This window comes from Nematolebias whitei, chromosome 12, assembly GCF_014905685.2.
Source record: "Nematolebias whitei isolate Nwh7 chromosome 12, NemWhi1, whole genome shotgun sequence".
Taxonomy (NCBI): domain Eukaryota; kingdom Metazoa; phylum Chordata; class Actinopteri; order Cyprinodontiformes; family Rivulidae; genus Nematolebias; species Nematolebias whitei.
In genome coordinates this window covers 36,337,623-36,351,451 of record NC_056509.1, presented here as the reverse complement: position 1 = coordinate 36,351,451, position 13,829 = coordinate 36,337,623, and the positions used below count along the sequence as shown (strand labels likewise).

Below are 13,829 nucleotides of genomic sequence, written 5' to 3'. Positions count from 1 at the left end.
CCCCTATATTTTCTCTTTGTGTGTTGACATCAATCACCCAGGCCTGAAGAAGCAGACTGAGGAGCATTTAGCCTTGGTAGTGCTGAACCACTGGGAGGAAATCCCCAGAGTTGGCTGTAAGCTCGTTCCTGAACATGCGGAAACCAGACCTCTGCTGAACCCCGACAAACCTGGAATCGAACAGGTATGAAGAAGCAGTTACCACCATCAGGCTCACAAAACAGAACAATTTAACCATCACAAACTTTTTTTTTTTTTTGCCATTCAAGGGTCGCATTGAGATGTGGGTGGACATGTTTCCCATGGACATGCCTGCTCCTGGACCTGCAATCGACATATCACCACGGAAACCAAAGAAGTATGTGCTGATGGGGACAGTCAAACAAATCACACTTTGAATATCATGATTTCTTTTTCTGATCATTTATAATCCTGATAAAAATTAAGTCAGATGGAGATTTGAGATTTTTTTGTAAACCAGAATTTGTATTTTTATCCCCAGCTGAGGTTATGGTAAGTCAGTTTGACCAGTTAAGTTTAGATTTATATACATTTAAATTAAGTACAACTGTGTTCCTTCCTCCTCCCCTTACTAGATATGAGCTCAGGGTGATTATTTGGAATACAGACGAAGTAATTCTGGAGGACGATGATTACTTCACTGGGGAAAAGTCCAGTGACATATTTGTCAGGGGGTAGGTACAATGAGATAAGGCAGCCTTTAGCCTCATCTCGTGGGTGTGAGCTGTGTGTGGATTTTTTTTTCTTTTGCTGGTAACCATTCTTTTTTTGTTTTGTTCCCATTTTTTTCCTGTGTGCGTGTTTGTGCCATGTCTGTTTGTGTGCTGTGTCTCCCTGTCTTGTCGTCCTTTCTCCCCAATACTCTGCTGGTGTCTAGCTTTGAGCTTCGTGTTATTATTTGGAACACTGATGACGTAATTCTAGAGGACGATGCTTTCATGACAGGGGAGAAGATGTCTGACATCTATGTCAGGGGGTAAACAACACGATTCCATCGCATGGCTCGTAGAGAATCCTTGCTTTCCTCATCCTGAAGCCCTTCCTTGTGACCCCTGCTGTCTTAACTTTTTGTGCAACCTTGCTTGTTGCAACCGCTTCTATCAGCAAAATGCAAACAAATTCCAAGTGAAAAATTTGTGCAATAAAGATCAAACCACATGAGAAACTTGAGATTATATATGACCACAAATCTATTGTTTCTTTTTTAGTAACAGAGTTTTTATAACAATAAAGCTACAATAAACAGTTAACTAGAAAAAAATTAACAACAAAAAACCCTCAAAATGTTTAATGACTATTTTTTACAGACCAGATTTATGTTTTTTTTGTATTAGTTTGAGAAAAAATATATAATTTTTGTCCTGTCTAAACAATTCATTTTATTATAGACAGTTGTTTTATTAATATATTATTTCATAGACAATACATTCAGAGGATTTATTCATATAAACCAAATAACATATTTATAACAAAGTTCCAATGCAAAACAACAGGACATTAATCACCAGCAAATACATTAGAATAAATAAATACAGAGATTTAATAAGTAATTTATGTAAATGAAAAACAAGGGGCCAAAAATTGATCCTTGGGGAACACCACAAATAATTAAAATCTCTCAGACATATTGATTTCACACAACATGCTTTCTTCTATATTTCCATAAAGGAGCATGGTAAATTGTATTTGCTTTTTAATTATCTTTATTTTTAATATTGGAAGTTGCTGTCTGAAAACTAAAAAACTATAGCATTTATTTCAATTTTTTTATATTTTTGTTTTCAAAAACTGAGGATCTGACAGATTTGAAAACGAATCAAAGGATGTCTATAAACCATGTTGCCTGTTTAAATCTTTCCACAATTAATAATTAAACCCATATGATTTTTTATGATGTTATTTTTTGTTGTTGGTTTGTTTTTTTTAAAGCAAAACAAAATGCTATTGTGGTTTGATCTTGTACTGCAGTTGCAGTTCAACATTAATTGCACTTGAGATTTGCAAATAAAATAAATCTTGCATGAAAGCATACTGTTCTGTACACACACCAAGCACTTTATTTGGAGCACCACACTAACAGTGGGTTGCATTTTCCTGACCCTCAGTACAACTTCAGAAACGGGAGCACTCAAATCCACTGAACCTATTCTCATCTGCATGAAGCAATTCTGATCACTTCTGCATCGTCCCATTTGCCTGCATCGTGCTAAAAGTGTTTATTAGAAGATGATAAGTTCTGTGCAGCATTAATAATCAAAGAGACTTTGGGAATGAGGCAGTGACTGATTGATTTCATGAAGCCCAAAGTGTCTGAAGCAAACAATTCTAATCTGTACTCTGCATGTTCAAATTATTAATTTCATCTTGATTTGTTTTATCTTAACCACTCTACTTTCAACATAAAATAAGACAAAATATTTTTCCAGCTTTAAATTTTCAAGTTTGATTTTGCTCTATTTGCTCCAACCAATCCAGTCATTTTCTGCCAACTTTTCCAAACAACTAGTTAAGTTTGAAGAACTGCTGCTTACTGGCGGTTAGTTTGAGACTGATTCATGTGGCACCAACAATCAAAGTTACAAATCTTTTTCGCTCCTCTTCACATTTGACGTGAACAAAACCTTTTCACACATTTTACTGGAGATGTAAAGCTGTTTTTAATAAAGTGCTTGGAATTTCAGTGCATGCCTGTCTGACAAAGGTTTGAACTATGGTGCCATAAAGCAGCCTGGATTTGATTTATCATCAAATATATTGCATTGGTATTAGAGGATTTTTGTTGCCTTCCAATGCCTGCAACGCTTAAAGGAATAGTTTGGTTGTTTTTGAAGTCACAATCAGTGGAGAAGATAGAGCAGCCTGTATCTTATGTTAAATGTGCAACAGAACATAAAAAATAACAGGAAAAATCCTACAGGCTAGTAGATTTGCTTCTGAATACAGTAGTCCCTCGTTATTGCAGGTGTTTGGTTCTGGACCCCCCACCCCCCACTCCCACCTCACCAACAAATAAAAATCCACAAAGTAGCAATGTTATATCTATTTTTGTATTTATGTATACACAGTATATATGCTTTAGAAACACTTCCCACACTCTTGCAATGTTCTAAACTCTTAAACTTACATCATTTTAACAACATACGTACAGTAATGAATATGTAGCTACTAAATTTTACTTACCAGGCTCTGCAGAAAAGGAGCGGCTCTCGGTTCCGGTCTGACTGTTCCGGTCCAACTCGGTTTGTTTCTGCAGATGTAACCTACAGCAAAAAATCCCACAATCAATGTTGTTAACTATTAAATCTAGTAATTTTAACAATGTACTTATGTAAGTAATATGTAGCTAATATATTTTACTTACGGCGGCGCATCCCCGCTTGGAAGTCCTCGTGGGCTGGCTAGCAGCACTCGGGTTCATCGTTGAGTCTGGAGGTCCAGTTCTGGTCTGGTTCAGTGCAGTTCTTGAGTGCCAAAGCGCATCGAAAGATGGTGGTTGAAAGATTCCAAGTCTGGATGGAAAAAGTTACGATAGCTACAGAAACAGCCCCAAACTTACAGCGGTGCGTCCCCACTTGGAAGTCCTTGTGGGCCAGCTACCAGCTCTCAAGACTCACCGATGGGTCTGGAGGTCTGGTTCTGCTCCATTTCTGGTCCAGTTTGGTGGGTTTTGTGCGGCTTCTCTGTATCTGCTGGGCGCCAATCAAATCAAAACTTTACCTCTAGTTTTTCAGGAGAAGGGAACGGAGTTTCTAGGTGGGGCTCTGTTGCCTTCTGGGAAATGTGGTCGTCATGGGTGGGAATACAGTAGGGGCTTACTGAGAGAAAACTATAAAATGGTGGTGCCTGTCCAAAGTATTTTATTTTTCGTTAACTTTTTACTGTACAGTACTGTATCCAGTACTGTCCCAATCACGTGCGGAATAGTAAAGTTGACAATTATGTGTCCTGTACAATTTTTTGGTACAATATTATGTACTGTAAGGTCACAAACCGTGATAGAGCGAGTCCGTGAAAGTCAAACCACGAAGTAGCGAGGGACTACTGTAAACCTTAAGAGTAGCTGCCTACTGCAGGTAACATACTGATTGCTTCTGAGTGCTCTCCCCATTCCACTTCAAGAAAAACAAACTATTAAGTGAACTGAGAGTGCAGCTCCTCTCCTGTTCCCCCTGACTCATGAAGCCAGCTTCACTCTACTGTTAATGGAGCAGCTAAGAATGATCCCAAAGTTTTAATGCTTAACTTTAAAATTTTAAACGTCTATCTAATAATACGCTAAATGAATTGTTTTTATGTGGATTTTTGAAAAGCAGTATATATATGACGTAATGAAAACATAAAAGCCACATTGCATGTTGTGACTTTAACCTGGTTAGCCGAGTGGTTCTTTTAACGTGACCACATTCATTTAAATCACCAAAACTGATACTGAGTAAATGACCAACCACTGCAAGTTTCTATACGTTATTGTGCATGACTGGCAAAATCTGACAACAAAACCAGTGTATATACTGGTGTATTCGAAAATGGCTTCATTATCTTTGTTCATTTTTATAGATGGCTGAAAGGGCAGCAGGAAGACAAACAGGACACAGATGTGCATTATCACTCCCTGACTGGTGAGGGCAACTTTAACTGGCGTTTCGTCTTCCCTTTCGATTACCTCGTGGCTGAGGAGAAGATTGTTATTTCTAAAAAGGAGTCCATGTTCTCCTGGGATGAGACTGAATACAAGATCCCTCCTCGTCTCACGCTGCAGGTCTGGGATGCAGACCACTTCTCTGCTGATGACTTCCTGGGTGAGGAGCATAGGAAAAAAGCCCTATGCTATTTTATTTTTGAATGGCTGGTGATCATGTATTCACCTGTGTCTGTGCATGTATCCAGCTGTCTGTCAATTATCTCATGAACCATTGAACAAATTTTAATGAAATGGACTGTCAGGCTTCTTATATAAAAAAAATACAGATCCAGTTGACAGACTGATTTAATACATAGTCCTGACAAAATTATTGTCTTTTAGGAAAAAAAAAATCAATAACATTTTGATGGATTTCTTAGATATTGTTTAACATGTCAATGTTTATTGCAGTATGAATTATAATAAAGTTAGTGGCAGCAAAACAAACTCCTGCACACTGGTACACTTGTACTTATTAATTTGCATCACTTTAGTACGGTGGCCCTGAGGTGTAAATGAACAACATTTGAAAAAACAGAATTACATTAAGCCAAAACGGAAGTGGCCAAAGCCCAAGTGGCCAGAATCACATTTGAAAAACCAGAATTAAATTTGAAAAAATAAAAATAAAAAACAGAATCACATTTGAAACAACGGGATCCCATTTGAAAAAAACGGTTAGCTTGCTAACTGTAGCCTACCTCCGTTTTGTGTGTACTGTACATTGTTCTGTTGTTCTGTATTATGTTGTTAATAAAGTAAAAATAAAATACACACACCAAAAAATCACCACTTCCATTTTGGCTTAATGTAATTCCGTTTTTTCAAATGCGATTCCGGCCACTTCCGCTTTGGCCACTTCCGCTTTGGCTTAATGTATTGTTTTTTCAAAGTGTAATTCTGGTTTTTAAAATGTTGTTCATTTACACCTTAGGGCCACCGTACTTTAGTACTAAACGCTTTATCAGTCAAAATTATAACTTATAACTTAATAAAAATTTAGGTTTATTCCATAATTTATTTTATCACTGTGTATAAATTAACAATTTGTGATTTGGACCTAATACAAAGGCTTTAATTGCTGTATCTGTTTAGCATTAACCTTTTAGATTTTTAGCATTGGCATTGTACCTGATCCGCAATAATTATCAGGCTCTGCGTTGGGTCAAACCCAGGTGCAGACAGACACAGGGAACTCAAGGACAAAATAAAGAATAACTGTTTATGTAACAAAACAAAAGCTGTCATGGCAGCAAACTTACAAATCACACAGGATCAGGGAGACACGAAGGCAACAGAGCATGACAGCTATGGGAAGCACAATCCACAGACAAGGAAGAAACACATAGACACTGAACTTAAAGGGACACTAATGAGACACAATGATGCACACCTGGGGTGATTGGGATTGGGAACAGGTGAAGCAGGAGCTGACAACATGAGGGAATAAACAGAAGGCAGAACATTTGCTGTTTCACAGAGATGCATGGTGCCTGCTGGGTTCCACTAAAACAAGATTCTCTTGCTACATTTTGCAACAATATAAGTCTTTCACCCATGCAACATGCTAAATGTACACAAATATATTATTTTTAGAAACTGTGAGATAAGCAATGACAATATGATGGATTTGTGGTCAACACTGTTGCTTCACAGCAACAAAAAAAATCCTGGGTTCAATCGCCGTTTGGGCCTGGAGTCTTTCTGTGTGGAGTTTGAATGTTCTTCTCATGTTTACTGGGTTAAATAGAGGTTAATAAATAGAAATAATATGATGTAACAAATGCTTAGCCCTAAAAGCTAACATTTCTGTAATAGGCCTTGTGGAAGAGGAGGAAGGTATTCTAGTTGAACATTTTCTTTAAACTCTATATGTTAGAGAAGCACATTTTTACAGTCCTCGATGTCTGACTGCACTTCCAGGTGCGATAGAGCTTGACCTGAACAGGTTCCCTCGTGGGGCCAAGACGGCCAAGCAGTGTTCCCTCAACATGATTCGAAATGAGCAGGAGCTGCCCACCATTTCCATCTTCAAACAGAAACGGGTCAAAGGATGGTGGCCTTTCGTGGCCCGGGATGAGAATGATGAAATGGAGCTCACGGTACGATGTTTCGCCACCCTTCAACAAATAAAACAGTAGAACAAAGATGGAAGTAAACCCAAAATGATGAAAATAAAAACAAAACATAGTGACTATCTGCTTTTACTTGTAATTGTTTTCATATTTTTCTTTAGTTTTAGTATTTAAATATCTATAAAAATAGATCAGATATCAAATATACGTAACTTTTAGCATTAAAAAAAGAGTGACAATAAATAAATCTATTTGTTGCATTCTAAATTTACTGTGTTGTGAAATAATAAACGTCTTCATAAGAAACTGGATGTGATCTCAGGGTAAGGTTGAGGCTGAGCTCCACCTGGTGACGGGAGAGGAAGCAGAGAAAAGTCCCGTGGGGTTGGGACGAAATGAGCCTGATCCACTGGAGAAACCCAAGTAAGTCCGTAAAACTTTAAAAACACACAGTTTGGTTTCACTGTTAGAACATGCAGATGCTTTTGTGGAGCTAAAAAAAAAGGACAGATATGAACAATATTTTCATTTCCTTTCTTTGAAAATTCATTCTTGCTGTGCAAAAAGCAGCGTATCACAACATATTGTTTAAAATGTCTACAGGATTTTAAAAAGATCAGTGCTGTTTTTTGCATCGTCAAGTGGTCACTATTACACACTTGTTTCTCCTCCATCTCCTCAACTGTGTCCTTGTCTCTTCCCTCCCCGCATACCTTCCCTTTTTTGTGCACGTGACTCAACCTTTCCCCCTCTGTTTGCCACCTCGGCACTCCTCTGTCCTCCCTCTTTCTCTGCTTTCTTCTGCAAAGTCGTCCGGACACCAGTCTTATGTGGTTTCTGGGTCCTCTGAAGTCCATTGGTTACTTCATCTGGCGCAACTACCGTTGGCTGATCCTCAAGGCGCTGGGCCTGATACTGCTGCTGCTCATGCTGGGCCTCTTCCTCTACTCAATCCCAGGCTACCTTGTCAAGAAGATGCTGGGGGCCTGATGCGCTGGTAGCCTCTGTCCCCCTCCTCACTGTCTTTGATGGATTCAACTATCTTTACTAAACCTTCTTTCTTGTTCCGTACCTTTTTCTACCTATTTCCTGCTTTACGAGTAGAAAAGTTTTCATCATCACCGTATGTTGTCCGTGTTTTGTGCCACCAAGTACCATGATTCATCTCATGTGCGACTGACTGACAAAATGCAAACATTTGAAATAAATCCGGTGTTAAATCGACCGAATCTTTTGAAGCAGTTCATGCAAATGCAGTTTTATAAGCTTTTACATCACTGCCACTTTCATATTACACAGTCCTGCTGGCGGTGCCCCAGGATACATGAGAAAGTGCTACAGCTGGTTGCTGCCGCTGTTTGCTCTTACACCTTTTAAAATTCTATGTAAATAAATGTAATGTGAAATTGACAGTGTAATGGGCTACAACATAGTGTTTCTCAAACCAGTATGAAACTGAGTTATTTACTTTTGAAGTGAGTCCACTTCAACAAGCAGCATCAAAATCTGCTGTAAGGGACCTTGGAGCTTTTGGTTAGCTGTCCATTCATTCATTCATAAGTTTATTCATCGTCACCAACGCTTCTTTTCTGCATAATGCCGAACTTTGACTCTTTGATTTGTTTGTTTGCTCCTTGAAACATTAGATTGACAGACGTGAACTGTGAGCATGCTGTAGTGACAAATAACTCGCAACTGCAAAATGGCTTTCAAAGCACTAATGCCAATTTATTTTTCTCTCTTCCCTTCCACGCCCCATTGTTTTTTTATCCCCCATCCACTCTTACCTTTTTACCTTCCACTAATTTCCCCTTCTGTCCACCGGCATGCTTCCATCACCATTTCCCTACTTTCCTCCCATCAAACCTTCGTCTGCTCCACGCAGTCGCCCAGACACCACCTTCCTGTGGTTCCTGAGCCCGCTGAAAGCCATCCGCTACCTGGTGTGCAGCCGTTACAAGTGGCTGATCATCAAGATTGTGCTGGCCCTGCTGCTGCTCATCATGCTGGGCCTCTTCCTCTACAGCATGCCTGGATACCTTGTCAAGAAGCTGCTGGGCGCTTAGGAGGAAAGGCTAGGAGAGCGATGGGAGGGGGGGCTCACCCACTAGATGGGAAGCAGCGGGAAGTTTGATTGCATCATTTCCTTTTCTCCAGACCACTCTGATCCTTGTAATCACTCACCATCTTCCACTTTAGCATAACGAAGAGTCTAATAAAGCAACTGAAGTGACTAAAACTCATAATCATCGTCTTGACTCCATCCTTAAACTGACTAAACAGCAAATCATGTTCCACAATAGAACCCAGATTGAACTTTTTCTTGTTAAACAATGTTACATAATGATTTATCCTTATCTGTGCACACAACTATTCATTTATTAAGTAAAGACAGTCAGGTTAGTGGTCAGTCGATTGCATGTTTGCTCATTTTAAGTGATGCTGTGTCATCTCCCATTACTGATTTCTGTTTGATATTAAAGAACAAACCACTGATATTTTTGGTAACACTTTAACTTTGCCACCTTTTGGCTGCTTATAAACAACTAATAGAGAAATGGTTTTAAAGCTTATAAATTAATTTTATTTACACAGGACATTTAAGTAATGCAAAGGGGTAGATTATTAAAATTATATGAAATTATTAGATTTGCATTTTTATTAACTATTTGTTGAGAAATGCTACAAAGGTGGATCACAATAAAGTGTTACCTTTAATTAAAACAGTTTTAACTCTTGCAGTCTTTGCACATTCATATAATATAACAATAATAATAATAATAAACATAAAACATAGAGGTTTTTCCTTGTAAATTCACTAAGACACAGAACAAAATGACAGAGAATAATCAGGTAGGTAATAAACATTTTGTTTTTGTGGGATGTTAAATATTACATATTTATCCTCAAAGTAGCCTATTCAGATTAGATCAAGCAGTCTTTGTATATAACATGAGTTTTTATCATTAATACTTGAGACTTTCAAAGCACAATTCATCTGATTTTCTCTAAATAATGTCATAAGTTTTCTGTTATTGTGGATTTTGTATAAACACTCTTCAGTGCACTGTCCTGTCATAATATGCACATTAGTAAAACCTACTTAGCAGGACACAAATTGTTTGCAAATATAATTTAAAGTGTCCTCAGATAAAGAAACAAACACTTGAGCTGTCTTGTAAATCAAGGCTTGTGTGTTGATATGCATGCATCTCTGTGATAACTGACCAGAGGTTGTGTGTGTTGGCATGACTTGTAGCAAACCAAATCACCCACCTGGTTGTCTTTAACATCATCCATAATACAAAAATCGTTCTGTTGGACTGAGACTAAAGTGCACTTGAACTGAGTTTGGACACAATAAGAAATTGGAGTTTCCACATCAGTTGGCATTGTGTGTGATGCCTGTTACTTTCTTGAAACTTTTTTTTAACCATTGTTGACCTCATTTGTTCCAAATTTTGTTTGTGAATTGATTACCATGAGTTTGCACTAAACTTGCCTATGTTATGATGGATTTCTATATTTATATGTGCTGAAATGTGTTGCAATATATATATATTTTGCCTGTTTTGACACATTGAAATAAACTTGCGTCCATGGAAAACAAATTTTAAAAATGTAGTTACTACAGTCATTTCTCCCACTCAGAGAAAGTGATTAAAGCTTATTATTTCTTGAAGAAAAAATATGGAGCTTTCTGAAATCCTTCGGGACCAACTGAGTTTTGACACTTTGTGTGCAGCCGTCCCAGCACCAGCATGTCGTGGTTGCTGAGCCCGGCGAAGACGATGTGTATCCTGGCCTGGAGGCACTACAAGCTGCACTGTGTGGTGTTGCTGGCAGCTGCGATGGGCCTTCTCTTCCTTGCTCTGCTCGTCTTCTCTCTGCCCTCAGAGCTCAACCACAAACTGTTTAACACTGCAGGGTAGATCCACCATGCTGTATCACCCCTATGTCTCGTACAAAATGTGCAAAATTGTATTTTTCTTATTATTTTTTGTTCAATCAACTGCATTGTAAAACCATTTTCTTCAGAATTGACAATAAAATAAGCTTACATTTATCAAGTGCTTTTATTTTGATCCTGTCTTCACAAACATGCACTTTTCAAGTCCATCTTTTATGTCTTCAGTCAACCTGTGGGGGGAAAAAAATATGTAAATGGACTCTATCTTTATGGCACATATAGAATATTTATGTATTTTTTACTTCTCAAAGCTCTTAAAGAAGTCAGAAAGACTTTAAACACATTCATCCTGCTGTGCATGCACATGCTCTGTACATTCATACAATATTTCTTGGTTCTTTGTTCATTTTAATCCTGTGTAATGCTGTTTCTCTATTAAATAAACAATCAATCGGTAAACGACCAAGAAGCAAAGTATGTCTGAAAAACGAGAACAAACCACCAACTTTCCACTCGCAGATGATCCTTCTACCCCATAAGACTGACATGACGTTAAGTTTTTATTTTATTGAAATAATGGTAAATAATTTTATAAAACAGAGTTGCAGTTCAGAAAAGTTTTCATTTATATGTTATACTGTCAGTTCATTCAAAAAATAATTAGAAAATTATTTTAAAAAATAAATTTAAGTAACTCATTGTGAACTCATGAAGAATAGTCAAAAAGAGCTCACCAAGTAAGAAACAAAATCTGTACAATATTTTTGCTGTATTGATCATGAATGTGTCTTTAAATTTAAAAAAATTGTGATATGCCAACCACTCTATGCACTTGTTTGTTTAAGAAAACAGACAAAGTGACTGAAGGTCAGTGACGGCGACGTCCATGAAAGAGCCGTTTGCATTGAAGAAGTTTGACAATATTCATCTGTTGGTACATATTTATGTGCAGATATTTTGTATTAAGTAAACAGATAAAACCTGTTAAACTTCTTCTTTTGGCTTTTCCCTCTTCAGAGGTCTCCACAGTGAGTCATCCTCCTCCATCTCACTCTGTCCTCTGCATCCACTGTCCTCACTTCAACTGCATCCATGTATCTCCTCTTTGTTTTTCTCCTGGCAGCTGCATTTCTAACGTCCTTCTACCAATATACCCACTGTCCCTCCTCTGGACATGTCCAAAGCATTTCAGTCTGGCCTCTCTAACTTTATCTCCCAGTTGTTCAACCTGTGCTGTACCTCTGATGATCTCATTCCTAATCTTATCCATCCTTGTCAGAGTCAGAGTCAGAGTTTCTTTATTGTCATTCGCACCTCATGTGGTACATGTGGTGGAGCGAAATTATGTACACAGGGTTTGTCACTCCTAAAGAAGAACCTCAACATCTTCATTTCTGCCACTTCCAGTTCTTTCTCCTGTCTTTTTGTCAGTGCTACTGTCTCCAGCCCATACAACTTAGCTGTTCTCACAATTGCCTCGTAAACTTTTCCTTTGACCTTTGGTTGAAACGTTAAATATAAAAAAAGTTTTGTAAAAGTTGCATGTGTTTGAATACTGAGCACTGTCTGTATGGTGCTCTGTCTCCCTGCTTGATCCCCAACTTTTATTCTTCAGACTTGTCTAACTTATTCGTATTCTTTTATTTCACATCGAGCAGCAGATTAATTTTAATATTTCATCCTGAACGACCTCCTCAATTCTACACTTGTCCAATTCTGCAATATTTGTTTAGCTACAGTACAGACTACGATCAGACTAATGTTTATCAGTTATTGACCCAAGCTTCTGTGTGGTTTTCAACAGAATCAGCAGATTTGTTTACATTGAGAACATACTCATGTTTTAGAACTGCACATTAACAGATCAGGAAAACCATCCATCATTATCTTCTGCTTATTCCAAAGTCGGGTCGCGGGGGCAGCAGCTTGAGCAGGGAGGCCCAGACATCTCTTCCCACAGCCACTTCTTCCAGCTCTACTGGGAGGACCCCAAGGCGTTCCCATGCCAACCAAGAGACATAAAGTCTCTCCTGTGTGTCCTGGGTCTTCCTCAGGGTCTCCTCCAAGTCAGACATTCCCAAAGCACCTCCATAGGGAGGTGACCAGGGATCATCCTTACCAGAGTTTGTGACCATAGGTGAGGGTAGGAAGTTAGGAACGTAGACCGACAGGTAAACAGAGATCTTTGCCTTGCAGCTCAGTGCCTTCTTCACCACAACAAACTGATGCAGAGTCTGCAATACTACAGATGCTGCACCAATCCGTCTGACAATCTCACGCTCCATTCTTCCCTCACTCGTGAACAAAACCTCAAGATATTTGAACTCCTCCACTTGAGGCAGAACCTCGCCCTCGACCTGAAGAGAACAATCCACCCTTTGCCGACTGAGGACCATGGCCTCAGATTTGGAGGTGCTGATTCTCATCCCATCTCATCAGGAAAACTAACTGCCCAATTTGATTGAAATCAAGATAGCCTTTTCATTTATTTTTTATTTTATAGTTTACCATAAGTCGCTTTAATAAACTTTGAAGCAAATCATAAACGTTTGAACAAACATTAACCACAGCACTGGATTTAGTATAAAATGTTTTCTCTTATTGTTCTCATAAATTTATTTTATGATCATTTGTTAAACTGATACATATGAATAGACTGTCTCACTATATTTAATTTTATTCATAAAAAAAAATAAAATTCAGATATTTTTGCTTTACCACTAAGTATTTTTCTTTTTTATAATAACAAAATAATGCAAACATGATGCAGTTTTGTTACATGCAATTGTTGTTTAGAACAGCCAGCAATTTAGTTTGAAAATGTTTTATGCCTTTTTAGTTTTGTTGTAGCTCATATTACAGTATATTCCCATCAAAACTAATTAGTGAATTATTAAATCTACATCCAGATGGACATTTAAAAAAATAACAAATTCTAAGTTAAGTCATGCCATCTCTATATTTAAAGTTATCATGCTGTCACAATGAGGTCTGGTAGAGATGAACTATGATAAACAGAAAGAGACATACTGTGGAGGTGAGACGCTGCTGCAGCTGCATCCTCAGCTCTGCGTTTTTCTGCTTCAGATTGTTTGTCTCCAGAGTGAGATCAGAAATCTCTGTCAGCACAGCACTGAAAACA

The 13,829-nt window shown here is 38.1% G+C and overlaps 2 protein-coding genes across 2 annotated transcripts in view; one reads left to right on the top strand and one right to left on the bottom strand.

The window, feature by feature from the left end:
• otofa (otoferlin a) overlaps positions 1 to 8,843 on the top strand; it is a 91,901-nt gene extending 83,058 nt beyond the window's left edge. The window contains exons 40-46 of the mRNA XM_037685877.1: positions 42 to 184; positions 270 to 358; positions 597 to 695; positions 4,579 to 4,820; positions 6,626 to 6,804; positions 7,100 to 7,200; positions 8,663 to 8,843. Coding sequence (XP_037541805.1) covers positions 42 to 184; positions 270 to 358; positions 597 to 695; positions 4,579 to 4,820; positions 6,626 to 6,804; positions 7,100 to 7,200; positions 8,663 to 8,843 — 1,034 coding nt within the window. The remainder of the gene's footprint in view (positions 1 to 41; positions 185 to 269; positions 359 to 596; positions 696 to 4,578; positions 4,821 to 6,625; positions 6,805 to 7,099; positions 7,201 to 8,662) is intronic.
• Positions 8,844 to 10,885: 2,042 nt separating this feature from the next.
• The window catches only part of drc1 (dynein regulatory complex subunit 1 homolog (Chlamydomonas)), a 9,217-nt gene continuing 6,273 nt past the window's right edge, over positions 10,886 to 13,829 (bottom strand). The window contains exons 15-16 of the mRNA XM_037685508.1: positions 13,718 to 13,820; positions 10,886 to 10,917 (exon numbers count right to left, since the gene is read on the bottom strand). Of these exons, the coding sequence (XP_037541436.1) occupies positions 10,909 to 10,917; positions 13,718 to 13,820 (112 nt within the window). The 3' untranslated portion in view covers positions 10,886 to 10,908. The remainder of the gene's footprint in view (positions 10,918 to 13,717; positions 13,821 to 13,829) is intronic.